Genomic DNA, 15,316 nt, shown 5'->3' on the forward strand with positions numbered 1-15,316 from the left:
ACACTGGCACCTGTATCCTTCAGAGCCTCTACCTCAGTACCATTGATCTTTGCCCTTTGTCTGTACTTGTCCATGCTTGGATGTAAGACATCCAGGGCTTCAATATCCACCCCACCCAGGGAAACTAAGACAGCCTCTGCATAACTACTTTCTCCCCCACTCCAATGCTAATCAATAAACCATTGGGGTACTTTTTGGAGTTTGCTGAGTCTCCCCTGTTGAGAGAGTATTTATTGATGTTTAAGTCCAGGTCATTACAGGAATTGATTCTCCAGGAGATCAAGGCCAGAAGCCCTGATTTTCGTGCTGTTAAAGGGATGCAAGGAAAATCTTTTTTAAGTATCATAATATTAAAGCAGATTAATACCATTTGGTTCACCTGTAGATCAAAGGAGAGATGTTGGTCCACTATGACACGAAGATTTCTCGACGTAGGGGCCGGGTACTCCTTGCATCTGGGCACCAATTGCTGTTGAAAACCGAAGGCTTACACCAAAGATGATAACCCCGTTTTGTCTGCATTCAATTACAGGTAAATTACCCATCATCCGAATGAAAATTGCCTTAATGCAGTTGTTGAAGTTGACAGCCCCGGCATGTTCATCATCTGTAATGGATACAATAATCTGCATGTCTTCTGCAAAGGAAAGGGTCTGTAGACGAAAAGGACGAATCAGCTTCGCTAGAGGGGAAACATATTGATTAAACAATGTGGCGCTTAACAAGGATTCCTGAGGTACATATTGGAGAGCAAAGGAATTTTATTTAAGCTGACCAAGTTACTCTTGTTGTACAGTCTCTTATAAATGAGCTCAGCAAATTGAACGCAGTCTCTTTAAAACCTAGCCGTGCTAGATTGGAGTAACTAACACTGGGAAGATGTTATGAAGCACTGTGGACGGAGCCAACAGGATCGTTGACACAGCCTGACCCGCATCTACCAGGACTCGAATGCTATCAACTGCCAAGACCAGGGCAGTTTCAGTAAAATGGCCACTACAAAAAGTGAATTGTAAGGGATTCAACGGTTTGTGGTCCTCTGTGAATATCATCAGCTGGCCATTCAGATGTTTCTTAAGGATTTTTTGGGGAATTAAAAGGAAGGATATAGGACAGAGTTTTTTTCTAGTCTTTAGAATCCAGATTATTATTATTTTTTTTAAAGCGACCCAACTGCTACTTCCCGTAGAAGGCTCTGTTCATAATGAAGGCCAAAGGCACATCATTATGCTAGACAATAGATGAATAGTTGTAGGCGAGCATTGTTCAAGAGGAGACCCTGACTTATTTATTTGAAAAGTTTTATACAGCGCAAACATGACCCTTGTGGGTATCAGAGCGCTGTACACAGAGGCAGAAGCATGCACAAACTCAGAACAGTTGAGGTCAACATTGTAAAACAACAAGGAGTAAACAATCAAAGTCAGATACCGGGTAGAAGGCCCTACTATTTCAGTTTCTCATATTGTGCAAAATATTTCCCGTAACATTCAGTGAAACAATCATATAGTGGCTCGTCACAGCATAGTAGAGTAAATGGCAAATCTGTAATCGGTCCACAAAGTAGGCTTCAATTTTAGTTCTGAAAGGGCTCTAGAGTAAAATAACAGTTTAACAACCAATCAAAAATACGCAGCGAAAGATACGTTGGGAAAAATGTCAAAGCTGTCAACAAGGGGACTAGAGAAATAGTACATTAAGATGCAATTAATGTCCACTATGCAAAAGCCATTTGGCCTGTTCCTTGAAATAGGCAGTGGAGGGATTGGTTCTCCTCTCCGTAGGAAGAGCTTTCCAAATTCTAGGTGCAAGGCCAGTGAAAGCACGTTTCTACGTACTTTTCTTTTTGAATTTAGGAGGTTTCAAGAGTAGTGTGGAAGTAATTCTTCACTTCTGACCGGATCCAGAAAGCACAAGCTTGTTCGCCAGATAGGCCGGAGTGTTGAAATGCAGGGCTTTATGTGTGAGGCAAGCTATTTTGAAACTGTTCCTGGCTTCAATAGACAACCAGTTAAGCTGCAAAAGGTCAGGTGTGATGCGACCGTGTTTTTTGGAGCCTGTGACGAGCCTGGCCGATTCATTGAGTGTGGCTCTGAGAGGGGCCAAGCTCCCTTTAGGAAGTCCTGCAAATAAAAAAAGTCCTGACGAATAAAAAAATGAAGAAGAAACCTAAAATACTCACATTTGAACAGATCAGGCCATATTCCAGTCGTGATATCACCAGGGATTGTACTGCAGGCTGCAAGTCTTCTGGCGGAAGGAAAGGCTTGAGTTTCTTAATTGCATTAAGATGCAATTTGACACCCCTAATTGTGGTGCTGATGAGAGTTTGCATATTAAGGTATTTGTCCAAGGTAATGCCCAATGACTTAGCGGAATCAACCACGTGAGGGGTGCAGTTAAGGGCTGTGAGTTGTTTTAGCCATTCGTGGATCGGTGCAGAGTGGTTGTGTGGGGCAATCGGCAGGAATTACGTTTTTCGGGGTATTCAACAAAAGATGGTTCTGGGCTTGTCATTGTTAGGTTTCGAGAGAGCCTCATTTAACATTATAATGTCCTCCATAGAGGAGAACTTCAGGTACAGTGGTGTATCGTCCATGTACATGTGGTAATGAATTTGAGAATTGTTCAGAATGACTGTGAGAGGCTCCATATAGAGGTTAAAGAGTGTGGACGAGAGTGCAGACCCTTGCAGAACTCCAATCCTGACCGTAGTACTAGATGGTTGAGTTTAATCCTTTGAGTGCGGTTATGTAAGAAAGAGGCACCCCACTTTAGGACCGGCCCAGAGAGACCCATCCTAAGTTGAAGTAGATTAACCAAGTACTCATGTTTGATGGTATTTAATGCAGAAGACCGGTCCAGAAGGATCAGAAGACTGGTCCAGAAGTATCCGAAGACTAGGGACATTTTGATCTAGGGATTTCAAAGCGTCATCCATAATGTGAGTAAGAGGAGTTTCGGTACTATGTCCTGCTCTGAAACCGGATTGATAAAGGTCAAGTAGCTGAATTTTCTCTATATGGTTGCATACTTCTCAGTCTGTTTTTCTGAAAAGTGCGATAGAGGACAGCATGAGTTTGCTTACTGACTCCTCTTCACTGACTGTCTTGATTCTCATGGACATCTTGTCTTGCGGGGTTATATGCTTCCTCATTTGTTGATCAAATTCTGCATAGATGGTCAGCATTTTAGACCGAAAATGGTGTTCCAGGTTATCACTGAGCTCTTGAGTCACCTCTAAATTGTTCGTGCTCTTAGGAGAATAAGAATCTGGAGGCCCGCCAAGCTCTGGTTTGACCAACAGTCCGCTCTGGTTGTGTACCAACCAGGACAATTGGGAGTTGGAGTCTGTGGCTCCCAGGGCAAGTTGACTGGGCCCTATCCCATCTTGGAAAAGAAATGGGAAGTCTCATACCTGGTCGGCTTAGGCACTCCTAGGATGTTCTTACAGAGTACGCCATGTAAGTCTCTTAAAGCCACACCAAGGCAGGGCTGACATGACCATAGTCACTGATAGAGGTCAAGAGGAGGAAAGTGAGCCCTGACCTAAAGTCAAATAACCCAAAAGGTGATTCAATAGAGGGTGGGGTCTTGTCAGACTCTAACTGGCCAGCAGCAAGCTTATTGCAGGTAAGTCCTATACCAGTTTGCTGAGCTAGCTTCCTTGACACTGGTCAGAGAACATGATGTATTCATGATGTGGACACAGGTGACCGCTTGCCTCTTGATAACATTTGTAGACTGATCAAGTCGATGGCTGCATCAAAGTTGAAGTCAGCAAGATGTTAGAGCTCGTGGTAATAGCACCTGCTGACAGTCTCTTGCTTTCCCAGTGGTACTGGTCCCTAAACTTCACTCCAAGGGAGGCAAACCAGAGACTGGGTTCTGTGTGCATTACAGAGGTCTAACTGCAGTCACTAAAACGGATGCACACCCCATTCTAAGAGCAGATGAGATAGTAGACCAGTTGGGTGCTGACAAATTCTTGGTACCTTTATTTTGTCATCAGGATATTGTCAGATTGGGCTCACCCATGGAGCAGTGGAGAGATCAGCCTTTTCTACTGCTGAAAGCCACTTTCAGTTTAAAGTGATGCCTTCTGGATTGAGAAATGCACCTGACACTTTCCAAAGGTTGGTGTATAGAGTTCTTTCAGGACTGAACACCTTTAGTGCAGCATATCTGGACAATATTGCTATATTTAGCTCCAGCTGTGAGTATCATCTGGTCTACCTTAGGGTGATACTACAGACCCTGCAGCAAGCAGGCCTATCAAGACCAGTAAGTGCCTGATAGGGCAGAGTTCAGTTATTTACTTGGGCCACATTGTGGGTGGAGGCTAAGTGCAATGTCTACAGATTAAAATCCACACTATCCTGTATTACGAGCATCCCAAAACTCAGACCTGAGTCAGGGCTTTCCTTGACTGGGTACTATAGGAGGTTTGTGAATGGGTATGGTACTATTGTTGCCCCTCTCACTGAGCTCCCCACCAAAAAGCAGCCTTAGAAGGTCACCTAGACCACGGGATGCCAAAAAGCCTTTCACACCCTGAAAGAGACTTTGTGCCCAGCACCTGTCCAGAAAGCACCAGCCTATGTAGACGAGTTTATTGTTTAAACCGACACTTTGGCACATGGGATTGGGGTAGTGTTGACACAAACAAAATGCAAGTTTTAGGATCAACCAGTTGTTAGCAGGTGACTTCTCCCTAGAAGGCAGTGTTGGAGTGTCATTGAGTGGAAAGCCTTTGCTGTGGTTTGCCCCCTAAAGAAGCTGAGACCATACTTATTTGGGACTCACTTCAAGGTACACACCAACCACAGTCCTCTCAGATGCAGATGAGAGGAGTGTACCCCAGATTGAAGTGGTGTGAAAGATAAATACCCTGTAGTACTTTACAGTGTGGCACACAGACCTGGGAGGGACCATGCCAATGCAGATGGCCATTCCAGGTTTAGTGGAGGTTAGTTGCTCATCGCCCTTCGTTTGGGGGTGGTGGGAGAATCATGTAGGAAAGTGCCCTTTTTGCATAGTCACCCACACACGTTTATCACCAATGCTGGTGTTTTTTGGTTCTGAAAGTGCACTGGAGCCTACCAACCAGGTGCCAGGGCTCTCCTACTAAACTATGATGCATGTGAATTGGGAACTCCAATTAGCAAGGACTGTAACCCCATTATAAGTTCCTGGCATGTGGTACCAATAGGAATTAACGGGGTCAGCAAGGTCTTTAGCACTGATTGTGCCGCATGGATTGTGCCATCCTGAGTGACCCTAGGAAAGAGATGACGGCAGGAGTGGTGCAAACTGCTGAAGCTCGACTCTGCCCTTACCATGAGTGACAAGGTTACAGCACTATCTTTAATATATGTCAGTCACCCCTAAGGTAGGCTTTCTAAACCCAGGAGGCAGGGTGCATTAACTGAAAGGTGTGGACACATATAAGTACAAGCTTATATGTCCATATAGGAGCCCCTTTCTATAAGGGATACTATAAGTGTTCAGGGAGCCATAGGATAACATGGGCTGGCACCTGGGCACCCTAAAGGTTGCCAGCTCCATTTAGGCCTCACTGATAAGTGTCATGTTTAGTATCAACAAGAGTTTTTTTGAGTTTTTGTATTGATTTCTTGCAAGAGGCGGATAAACAGACCCAACAGGCTTGTACCTATTCCTCAGCGAGGGCTGAAAAGGGTGGCTGGCTGGCTGGCAAATAACAGTGAAGTGAAGAACATTGCCAGAAACAAGCACTGCAACAACAGTGGCACAAAGACCTGAGGTCTGTCAACAGAAAGGACCAATGGGAATTTGCGACCATTCATATTTGCGACCATTCATAAGACCTAAATGTAATAGTGTCTGTATTGATGATTGTGAGATGGCAAGGAGAAATGTTTCTTATTCCTGCATATCACAATGTCTGCATTGATGATTGCAATAAGTGGAAAAGTTCAATAAAATTTGTGTACAAAAAAGAAGTATCAAACGCTTCCTTTATCTAAAATTGGATTTAATGTGACATGCACCCAGGTGGCTACCTTACAGGGTTGCCCCAGCATTTCCTGTGCCAAAGCTGACAGCCTATGTCTGCCGGTGCCAAGACAGGAATCTGACACCCTGCCAAGAGGTATGGACACTCCATTGAGTCAGAGAGAAGGGCCTGCCTGCGCGGGAGGTTTCACCTCTCTCCCGGACAGGATGGTTAGTGATGCAGCACTTCAAGGCAGTATACTTCAAAGCCTTCACCGCCTCAAATTTGCAACCACACTTCCTCCCAGAGTAGTAAAAAGCCAACCCCCTGCCCCAGGCACATTTGCAACCCAGGCAGGTGGGAAAATTAAGAAAATTATGTAGTTGGGAGTTATTATAAGTTTCAACTAGAGTCTCTATTTTAGCTACAAGTTTTAACCCGACATATTTTGCTAATGGTGCCTTTTTACATGCTTTGCTGTTCCACAATAATGTCATTAGAAGTAATTCTGCATGAAGAGCATTCTTCGTAACCATTCTTATCGGTTTCCTGTACACTCTGTGTGAGGATCTGGTTGTACTATAAGCTATGGCTGTAGGGCCTGATCGTGGAGTACACTCATAGATAACATCTTGGGTCCAGTGAGAGTTCTTTACATAGCCTTCAGCTCAACCCTTTTGTAGCTATGGCACAGAGCAGCAAGGCTTAGCAAAGGAACAGTGTGTAAAGCATTTAACAGTACCGAACAGCTTTTGCAACACAGCGGTCATTGTGCAAATCCTTGGTGGAGGCTGGTGTCCACCTCGGGTAATGAATCTGGTCATAACCAGCACTCAAGGTTCTAGCAGACACTGCAGCATCTTTTGGCTATTTCCGAATTGTCCTTTAGGGGTGCCCGGAGTCCGATAGTGGCAAAACGTCTGTGGTTGCTACCAGGTATCCGACTTTGGCTCTTTCAACTTCAATATCCTCCGTGCCGGTCTGGGAGGTCAGGAAACTGACCCTTGGAATCAATGCTTCGGAGTGGGAATCAACTTTTCCCCAAGCCAGGTACACAGAACAGGGTCCAAAGTCCACTAACCCAAAGTCAGCAGGTGCTGTCGCTCTAGCGTTGTAGCCTCTTTGTGCGCTTCGAACAGGTTCTTAGTGGTTGTCGTCTCATCCTACTTCCAAGTCCAGCGAGTACCAACTTCTCGGCTGTCAGGGGTGCCCATTATAACTCAGTAAAGCGGAGACAACGTGTTCACTATCCAGTGACTAGTAGGTCCCCTCTTATCTGCTGCCACGGTTCTGGTGGTGCTGCTGACTTTCCCAGAGTGCCTCTTCCAGGCCACAAACAACATAGCTGAAGTCTTCCTCGAGTGTAAGGACTTTGGTAGCCCACTTCCAAGGATGTGGCTACCATGGGCTGCACGCACACAGAAAACTGGTTCTGAAACCGTTTTTTCCTTACTTGGCCCTGGCTCTACATTGTCTAGGGGAAACAATAGGCTTCCTTTGTGGGAGTGTTGTTGCAGCAGCCTTTCAAAGGCTGCACCACCTTTGATGCCTGTCTTTTGGGCTATGACCCTTTGCAGCCCATCCCTTGGGATAGGGGTCACACTTACAGCATGACAACCGCCTTTGTTTCTGGCCTGGGAGTCGTTCACACGTCTCCCCAGACCGCAGAAACCTGGCTCAATCCCTGTGCCTCTTCAAAGTCACTGCACCACCTGACTTAAAAATTGCAACTTTTACAAAAGGGCCAGCATAAAATCTGACATAATTGTCGAATGCACAGTTTATTCACATTTCATGTCTCCTTCAATTTGATACCTTTCATGGTTAGGTAGCCAATGTCGGGTGTTAGACATATTGGAATGCCAACTGTTAACCCTGCAATTACCTTGTAACTGCCCCCAGCAAACACCAACACACTAGTGTTTTGCTGTACAGACATATCGAAAATATATGACTACCTTAACAATATACAGCTCCTTGCCTTAGGGCTTCGTAGGCCTACCTCAGAGGAGATATATATATATATATATATATATTTTTTAATTTTCAAAGAAATACGACATTATAAAGAGAATGAGATTGAATAAGGATAAACAAACCAGTGATGTCACAACTACCATTGATGGAAACAGGTAGCAACATGGCTTCAACTTCATATCTGAGCTCTGTCTACAGTGAACCAGAGACCGAAAATAAGTGCTACAAGGCCATTAGGGGAAGGAGAAAAAGGCAACCTAACTCTAGAGCCTAACTCTAGAGAAAGAACTGGAATGTTTATCCCTAGACCGCCGTCAAACGTTACGGCCACGAGTACAAAAGGAGACACTAGAAAGCGCAGGAACCGAAGGAGAATAATCTGGCGCAAAGTCAGGAAATGTAAGACCCAAAAAACAACAATGGCGCAAAAAGAAGGGGAACTAGACAATACAATAGTAATCCTATCATCCCTTTAACCAATGCGGAAATACAACTGCTCAAATTAGACCTATCATTCTGCCCTGAAAGCAGCTTTAATTATGGTCACACTTGGGTAGAACTATATAAATGTATCCGGAAATTAAAGCTACGAAAATATTTTACAATCAAGGATGGTAAGGATCCAGCAAACATAGAACCATCCACGACCATACGAACAAGTGAAAATTTGCAAGTCTCAGATGTACCAATGCTTTAAGCATTGCAAGAATTGGGCGAAGAAACTGATACAGATTTTCAAGCTTCCACGCAAGACCAACTAAGAGAGTCAAACATTAGACAAATCGGAGCAGGGAGCAGTCTATATAAACCGAAATCTGCATTTTTCCCAATGATGCCAAAAGATGCTATGGACATCTTTCATGAGAGGGTCATAGAAGACTTAAAAACACTTCACCGTAAGACACTACAAAGCCAACCCAAGAAAAATTTCAATGATGTACAATACTGGAATTTAATGACATGTCTCGAACAATAATGAGATAGTTATTAGTAGATCACATTAAGGGAGGCAATACGGTTAGTTTGCCCAAAAAGGATTACATTAAGGAAGCAGCAAGACAGTTGGGAGATAAAGACTGCTATGAAAAAATACATATCAAAGAATACAACAAAGCCAAGGAAACTCTCAAGAAAGAACATTTTTAATGGAAAAGAGTAGGGATGATATTAAATTATGAATTCAATTTTATGCATAAAGAACACCCTACCATGCCTGCAATCTATTTTGTACTTAAGATCCACAAGAAAACGAAACCGATACCTGGAAGACCAATCCTATCCGCAATAAACAGCATAAGTGAAAACGACAGCCAATATGTGGAATACTTTTTACAAGACTATGTCCAAAAACTCCAGAGTTACATAAAAGACACAGGGGATTTCCTCACTAAATCAAAAGAAATAACACGACTGAAGGATTGTTATTGATAACACTTGACATTGAATCCTTCTATACAAGTATAGAATACACTGTAGAACTCAATGCAGTCAAATTCTTTTTGAAAATGCGACCTACGATATATTACCAGCATAATTTTATGATCTCAGAGCTAATCAAATGGTGTCTTTTTAATAACTATTTTATGTTTGGAAAAGATCTGTACAGGCAGAAACGCGGAGTAGCTATGTGGGCCGGTTTCTCGCCAAGGTATGCATGTTTACATGCTGAATGGTGGGAGGAACAGGTCCTCAAAAACGTACACAACCAGGCACATGACGAGCATATTTTACATTGGCTCCGGTTTATAGATTGTTTTTATTGTCTGGAGGGGGGATAAGAAAAGTGCATAGAGCTTCATTCAGGCAATCAAAATCAATAACGTTAACCTTAAATTCAGATCCAATATCCGCACAAGTGATATAGAATTCCTGGATGTAAAAGTGTTTGTGAGTGATATGAAGTTGGAAACCACACTACATAGAAAACAGATGGCGGGCAAGTCGATACTGCACGTCAAGAGTGCACACCCCAAACACCTTATTAAAAGCATACCATATGGAGAATTTGTCCGGCTGAAGAGAAAATGTAGCACAGAGACAAAAGTCACGAGATGTCTTGCAGATTCCGTAAGAGGGGCTACGATGCTAGATCTCTTACAGAAGCTCGGAATAAGATCAATACTAGATCTAGAAAATCCCTGTTTGAGACTGGAAAGATTACCTTCTGTCACATTCAGAAGAGCACCCTCCATGAGGACACAACTAGTTAAGAGTAGTCTTGAAATGAGCAAAGAAAGTACATGGTTAAAACCTAAATCAGGTTTTTTTAAGTGCTCTTCATGTCGGCCGTGTAAATTTGGGATTAACCGTGAGGTAATGTGGCTCACTGGTTAGAGGCGGCAGACCCGAGAGCAGAGGACGGCCCGGGACCAGGGTTCGATTCCCGGCGCGGCAGGTTTCTGGACCAGGGTCAGCGGACTCGATAATTCTCTCGCCTCGGTGCCCACTCTGATCAGCGATCACACTCGGCAACTCTGGGCATTAGCTTGCCTCATCTTCACTAACGGCCCCACCAGACCACCGGGGATGCCTGGTCTCACCCTCGTGATACCCATTAAGGGACCATCTCTCAGGGAAGCCAGGAAGGGTTTCGCAGCGGTCGAAGCGCGGAGATACTCCCCCGGGAGTGATTCTAGCGCTATATAAACACGTAAATTTAAATTTAAATTTAACCTCACCCACTACACAACTCCATGCAAAAACAGATAGCTATTACTCAATCAATCAATCACTGCATTTATAAAGCGCGCTACTTACCCGTGAGGGTCTCAAGGTGCTGGGGGGAAGGGGGGGGGGGGGGGCTGCTACTGATCAAAGAGCCAGATCTTGAGGAGTTTTCTAAAGGCCAGCAGGTCCTGAGTCCGTTGTAGGCTGGTGGGGAGGTCGTTCCAGTTCTTGGCGAGGTAGGAGAAGGATCTGCCGCCAGCTGTGGTTTTCCGGTTACGGGGCACTGTGGTTTCAGGAGCTTGGCTGTTGTTCCTGAGTAGAGGGTGTTCCCATAGTCGAGTCTGCTGGTGATAGGGCCATAGGTGACGGTTTTTCTCGTGTCGGGTGTGATCCATTTGAAGATCCTGCGGAGCATGCGGAGGGTGTTGAAGCAGGACGCAGAGACTTCGTTGACTTGCCTGTTCATGGATAGGGTGGCGTCGAGGATGACCCCCGGGTTGCTTTGGTCGTCTGTGGGTTCCGGGGCTGTGCCTAGCGATGTGGGCCACCAAGAGTTGTCCCAGGCTAATGGGGTTGGTCCGAGAATGAGGACATCCATCTTGGTTGAGTTCAGCTTCAGTCTGCTGTCCATCATCCAGTCAGCTATGGCCTTCATTCCTCTGTGGAGGTTGGCTTTGGTGGTGTGGGGGTCTTCGGTGAGGGATATGATCAGCTGGGTGTTGTCGGCGTAGGAGATGATGTTGAGGTTATGTTGTCGTGCGACGTGGGCGAGCGGTGCCATGTAGATATTGAACAGTGTTGGGCTGAGGGAGGATCCCTGTGGGATGCTGCAGATGATCTCTGTGGAATTCGAGCAGAAGGGTGGGAGGCGGACGTTCTGGGTTCTGCCGGAGAGGAAAAAAGTGGTCCAGGCCAGGATCTTCTCTTGAATTCCGGTGTCATGGAGACGTGCTGATAGGGTGCGGTGGCAGACTGTGTCAAAGGCTGCCGATAGGTCCAGGAGGATGAGGGTGGCTGTTTCTCCTTTGTCCATCAGAATCCTGATGTCATCAGTTGCGGCGATGAGGGTGGTCTCAGTGCTGTGGTTGCTGCGAAAGCCGGATTGAGATGGGTCCAGGCTGTTGTTGTCTTCGAGGTAGCGGGTTAGTTGTTTGTTGACTATCTTCTCTGTTACTTTTGCCGGGAACGGGAGCAGGGAGATGGGCCGGAAGTTCTTGAGGTCCTTGGGGTCCGCCTAGGGTTTTTTCAGAAGGGCGTTGATCTCGGTATGCTTCCAGCTTTCCGGGAAAGTTGCCTTTCTCGAAGGAACTGTTGATTGTTTTTCGGAGGTGGGGCGTGAAAGCTGTGCTGGCTTTGTTGAAGACTTGGTGAGGGCAGGGGTCAGATGGGGATCCGGAGTGGATGGAGTTCATGATTTTGATGGTGTCTTCGTCTCTGACGTCGGACCAGGCGGTTAGGCGGCTGGTGGTCGCAGGGGTGGTGGACTCTGTGGTGGGTGCGGGGTGTCTGAGTTGAAGGTATCGTGGATATCGGTGTTCTTTCGGTGGAAGAAAGCGGCCAGGGAGTCGCACAGGTCTTGTGATGGTGGGATGTTGTTGGTGTTGGAGCTGGGGTTGGAGAGTTCTTTCACGATGCTGAAGAGCTCTTTGGTGTTGTGTGCGTTGTTGTCTAAGTGGTCCTTGAAGGTGGTCCTTTTGGCGAACCTGATGAGTTGGTGTGGCACTCTTGTGGGCTGTGTGGCTGTCTGGTGTTTGGTCGTGGAGCGATTTCTTCTCCCGCTTCCAACAGGTGCGCTTGTAGATCCGGAGGTCTTCGGTGAACCAGGCAGCTTTGTTGTTGGTGTGGTTGGTTCTGGAGGTTTTGAGATGGGCGAGGGTGTCAGCGCAGTCGTTGATCCACTATTTGAGGTTGGTTGCGGCGGTGTCTGGGTCGGTGGGGTGGGCTGGTGGTCTCAGGGCGAGGGTGGTAGTCAGTTGGTCCTTGTTGATCTTGCCCCAGCAGCAGCGTGGTAGCTGTTGTGTTGTGTGGTGGGTTTCCTGATTGTGAAGTGGACGCATCTGTGGTCAGTCCAGTGGGGTTCGGTGGTGTGGTTGAAGGAGACGTGGGGGCTGGTGGAGAAGATTGGGTCTAGTGTGTGACCGGCGGCATGGATGGGTGCTGTCACGAGCTGTATGAGTCAGAGGTTGGCGAGATTGTCGATCAGGGTGGTGGAGTTTTCGTGATTGTTGTTCTCGAGGTGGAAGTTCAGGTCCCCAAGGAGGATGTAGTCCGTGGAGGTGAGGGCGTGGGTGCGGACGAGGTCGGCGATTGTGTCGCTGAACTGTGGTCGAGGTCCGGGAGGTCTGTTGATAAATGTTCCTCTGAGGGTGGTGTTGGGGTCAGTGTGGTTCTGGAAGTGCCTATGCTCGGCGGAGGTGAGGGTGTCGTCGGTGTTGGTCGAGATTCTGATGGTGTCTTTCTGGATGATGGCAATTCGCCCATCCTATCCCGTTTGTGCGGTCTCTGCAGGAGATCCTGTAGCCCTGTAAGATGGCTATGGCGATGTCTGGTGCTGAGGTGGCAGTCAGCCAGGTCTCCGTCAGGAAGGAGACATCAGGCGGTAGAGTCTAGGAGATCCCAGAGTTCGATGGCGATTTTGCGAGCGGAGCGAGTTTTGAGGAGGATGCAGCGGAGGTGGTTCGGTTCTCTGGCTGGTGGTTTGGTGTGCTAGATGCTGATGAATTTGCAGTTCCGGCAGGCGAAGGGCCCTTGGGTGCGCTTTGGTGTGGCCCGGTAGCAGGGGTGGTCTCGTTCGGTGTTGAGTACGTGGAGGGTGCTGGAGTCGTAGTACAGTCTGGCGTTGTGGGGGACGCGGGGTCCAGGGGTTCTGGCGCTGGGCGCGATCCAGGCGCGGACGGGCGCAGATGGGCTTGCCTTAGGCATGCCAGCGGCGAGCGTCTGCTGCGCAGCCTCCATAAGAGGAGAAGTGGGAGGGAGGGGCAGCTGGGAGGCGGGAGCGGAGCGGCCAATGGGCGGGCAGGGAGACAAAAAGGCAAAAGGGGGCGGGCCGCGGGGGAGCTGCGGCGGGAAGCGGGGAGGGGGGGCACAGAGGGCAGGGGCGCACAAGGAGCGCCTAAGAATGCACAGTAACAGCAGCAATAATACAGCACAAGAAGCAACAACAATTGTATAGTGATGAATTAAAAAGGAATGCAGAACCTGGGGCACACCAGCGGCGAACACTCTGCAGCACTCTGGACCCAGAGGGGTCGAGCGGCGTGAGGAGTGACCTGACAACTACAACTGCCGGACTGTATATGCTGTATATATGTGGATTGAGATACGTAGGTAGCACCAAGTTGTAGGTGTATGTTAGAATTCAGTCAACAAAGGGAGAGACAGGGTTCAAGGGCACTCTTAGTCTCCAATCAGTAGATATATCAACAAAGGAAGAGTGTCCGTCAGTATGGCGTTAAATTAGTGGAGATAGCACGTACAAATATGCGGCCAGCTGTAGTTGGTCAAAAGGCTGGACCAACTTTCATGAAAAAATTCGTAATTTTTTCAGGAAACCCTCACTCACCCTAGTGGTGACATGCTTCTTCATCGGGTCCACTAGGGAGATCGAGTACCTCCCCAGTGTGCTACGACGCCAGGAGACTGCGGAGCAGGTTTTGTGAGAGTGAAGAGTGAAAAAAAGGATGTGGTTAACAATGTCAGAGGTTGTCCCAAAAAATCATTTATTCGCTGGTCAACTTGACATATTAAAATTAAGAACTATGTGCAGGGAAACTATCCAAAAGAAATACTGGTGTTTCCCTGTTAGGGGAAGGTCAACATGTTTCTGCCCTTTAAGTGTATGAGTTTACAGGGCTTTCGTCAGGACCAGTAAGCGAGTGTTACCTCAACAGGTATAGGCGCGCTAAGGCCTACCCTGCCGTAGACAGTGAAAGTTAAAAAGTTGCACTATGTGTAAAAATTGGTGCGTTTTCAAATACAAACCAAAAGGCTAGGGGATTTACCTCTATTGCGAGGAGGTAAAAGACAGACAAACAAACACACACATAACATAAAAAGAACAGACATTCGTTATTAATCATGTTTTGTTGCCAATCAACTTATAGTGTGGCGTGATACGTGCTAACAAACCTATCAATGGCCGTGGCCGAGATGGGTTGCATTGTAGGATGGAGGTTGTACAGCTTTTTAGAGCTATTGTTAATAGCGATGCAACATATCCGGTAGCCCGACATTTTAAGACTGCACACAAGAATTACCTGAACAGCCTGAAATACTATGTGATCAAAGTCATCCCAAAACAGCGTAGAGGAGGTAACCGGGAACGAATGCTGTGACAGCTAGAGTCGCAGACTATATTGGAATTGGACAGCAAGACTCCTATGGGTCTTAACAATAACTAAGAGCTCCATAAATTCTTATAAAACATGAATTCATATTTATGTAGTTTTTTATACATATATAAAAACATATTTTTAGAATAATGTTTTAGGATAATTTCAGGGATTTTAAGAAATGTTATTAACATATTTTATCAATAATTTGACCTAGGCACTTTTTTATGATACGTTTTTCCTGGTCCAACGCGCAGTTGTAGAAGAGAACCAAGAGGGAAACTGCAACAGTTTATTCTTCCAATCTACGTTATCTCTTCTGGACCAGGGTTGCAAGTGGATTGATGTTTGTGTCTTGTCGCTT

The 15,316-nt window shown here is 46.3% G+C and overlaps 1 protein-coding gene across 4 annotated transcripts in view; it reads left to right on the forward strand.

Moving 5' to 3' along the window:
• Window positions 1-15,316, forward strand: part of LOC147729330 (zinc finger protein 862-like) — a 376,617-nt gene that overhangs the window by 23,122 nt on the left and 338,179 nt on the right. For 3 of the 4 annotated variants that reach the window (XR_015309189.1, XM_086959615.1, XM_086959617.1), the window contains exon 1: window positions 591-736. The exons of the other annotated variant lie outside the window; for it this stretch is intronic. Coding sequence is in view for 2 of the 3 variants with exons in the window: in XM_086959615.1 (XP_086815741.1) it covers window positions 710-736 (27 nt within the window). In the remaining variant the exon portion in view is untranslated. Of the gene's footprint in view, window positions 1-590; window positions 737-15,316 lie in introns of those variants that run through there. 4 annotated transcript variants of the gene reach the window in all.

This window comes from Lissotriton vulgaris, chromosome 2_2 (assembly GCF_964263255.1).
Source record: "Lissotriton vulgaris chromosome 2_2, aLisVul1.2, whole genome shotgun sequence".
NCBI classification, from domain to species: Eukaryota; Metazoa; Chordata; class Amphibia; order Caudata; family Salamandridae; genus Lissotriton; species Lissotriton vulgaris.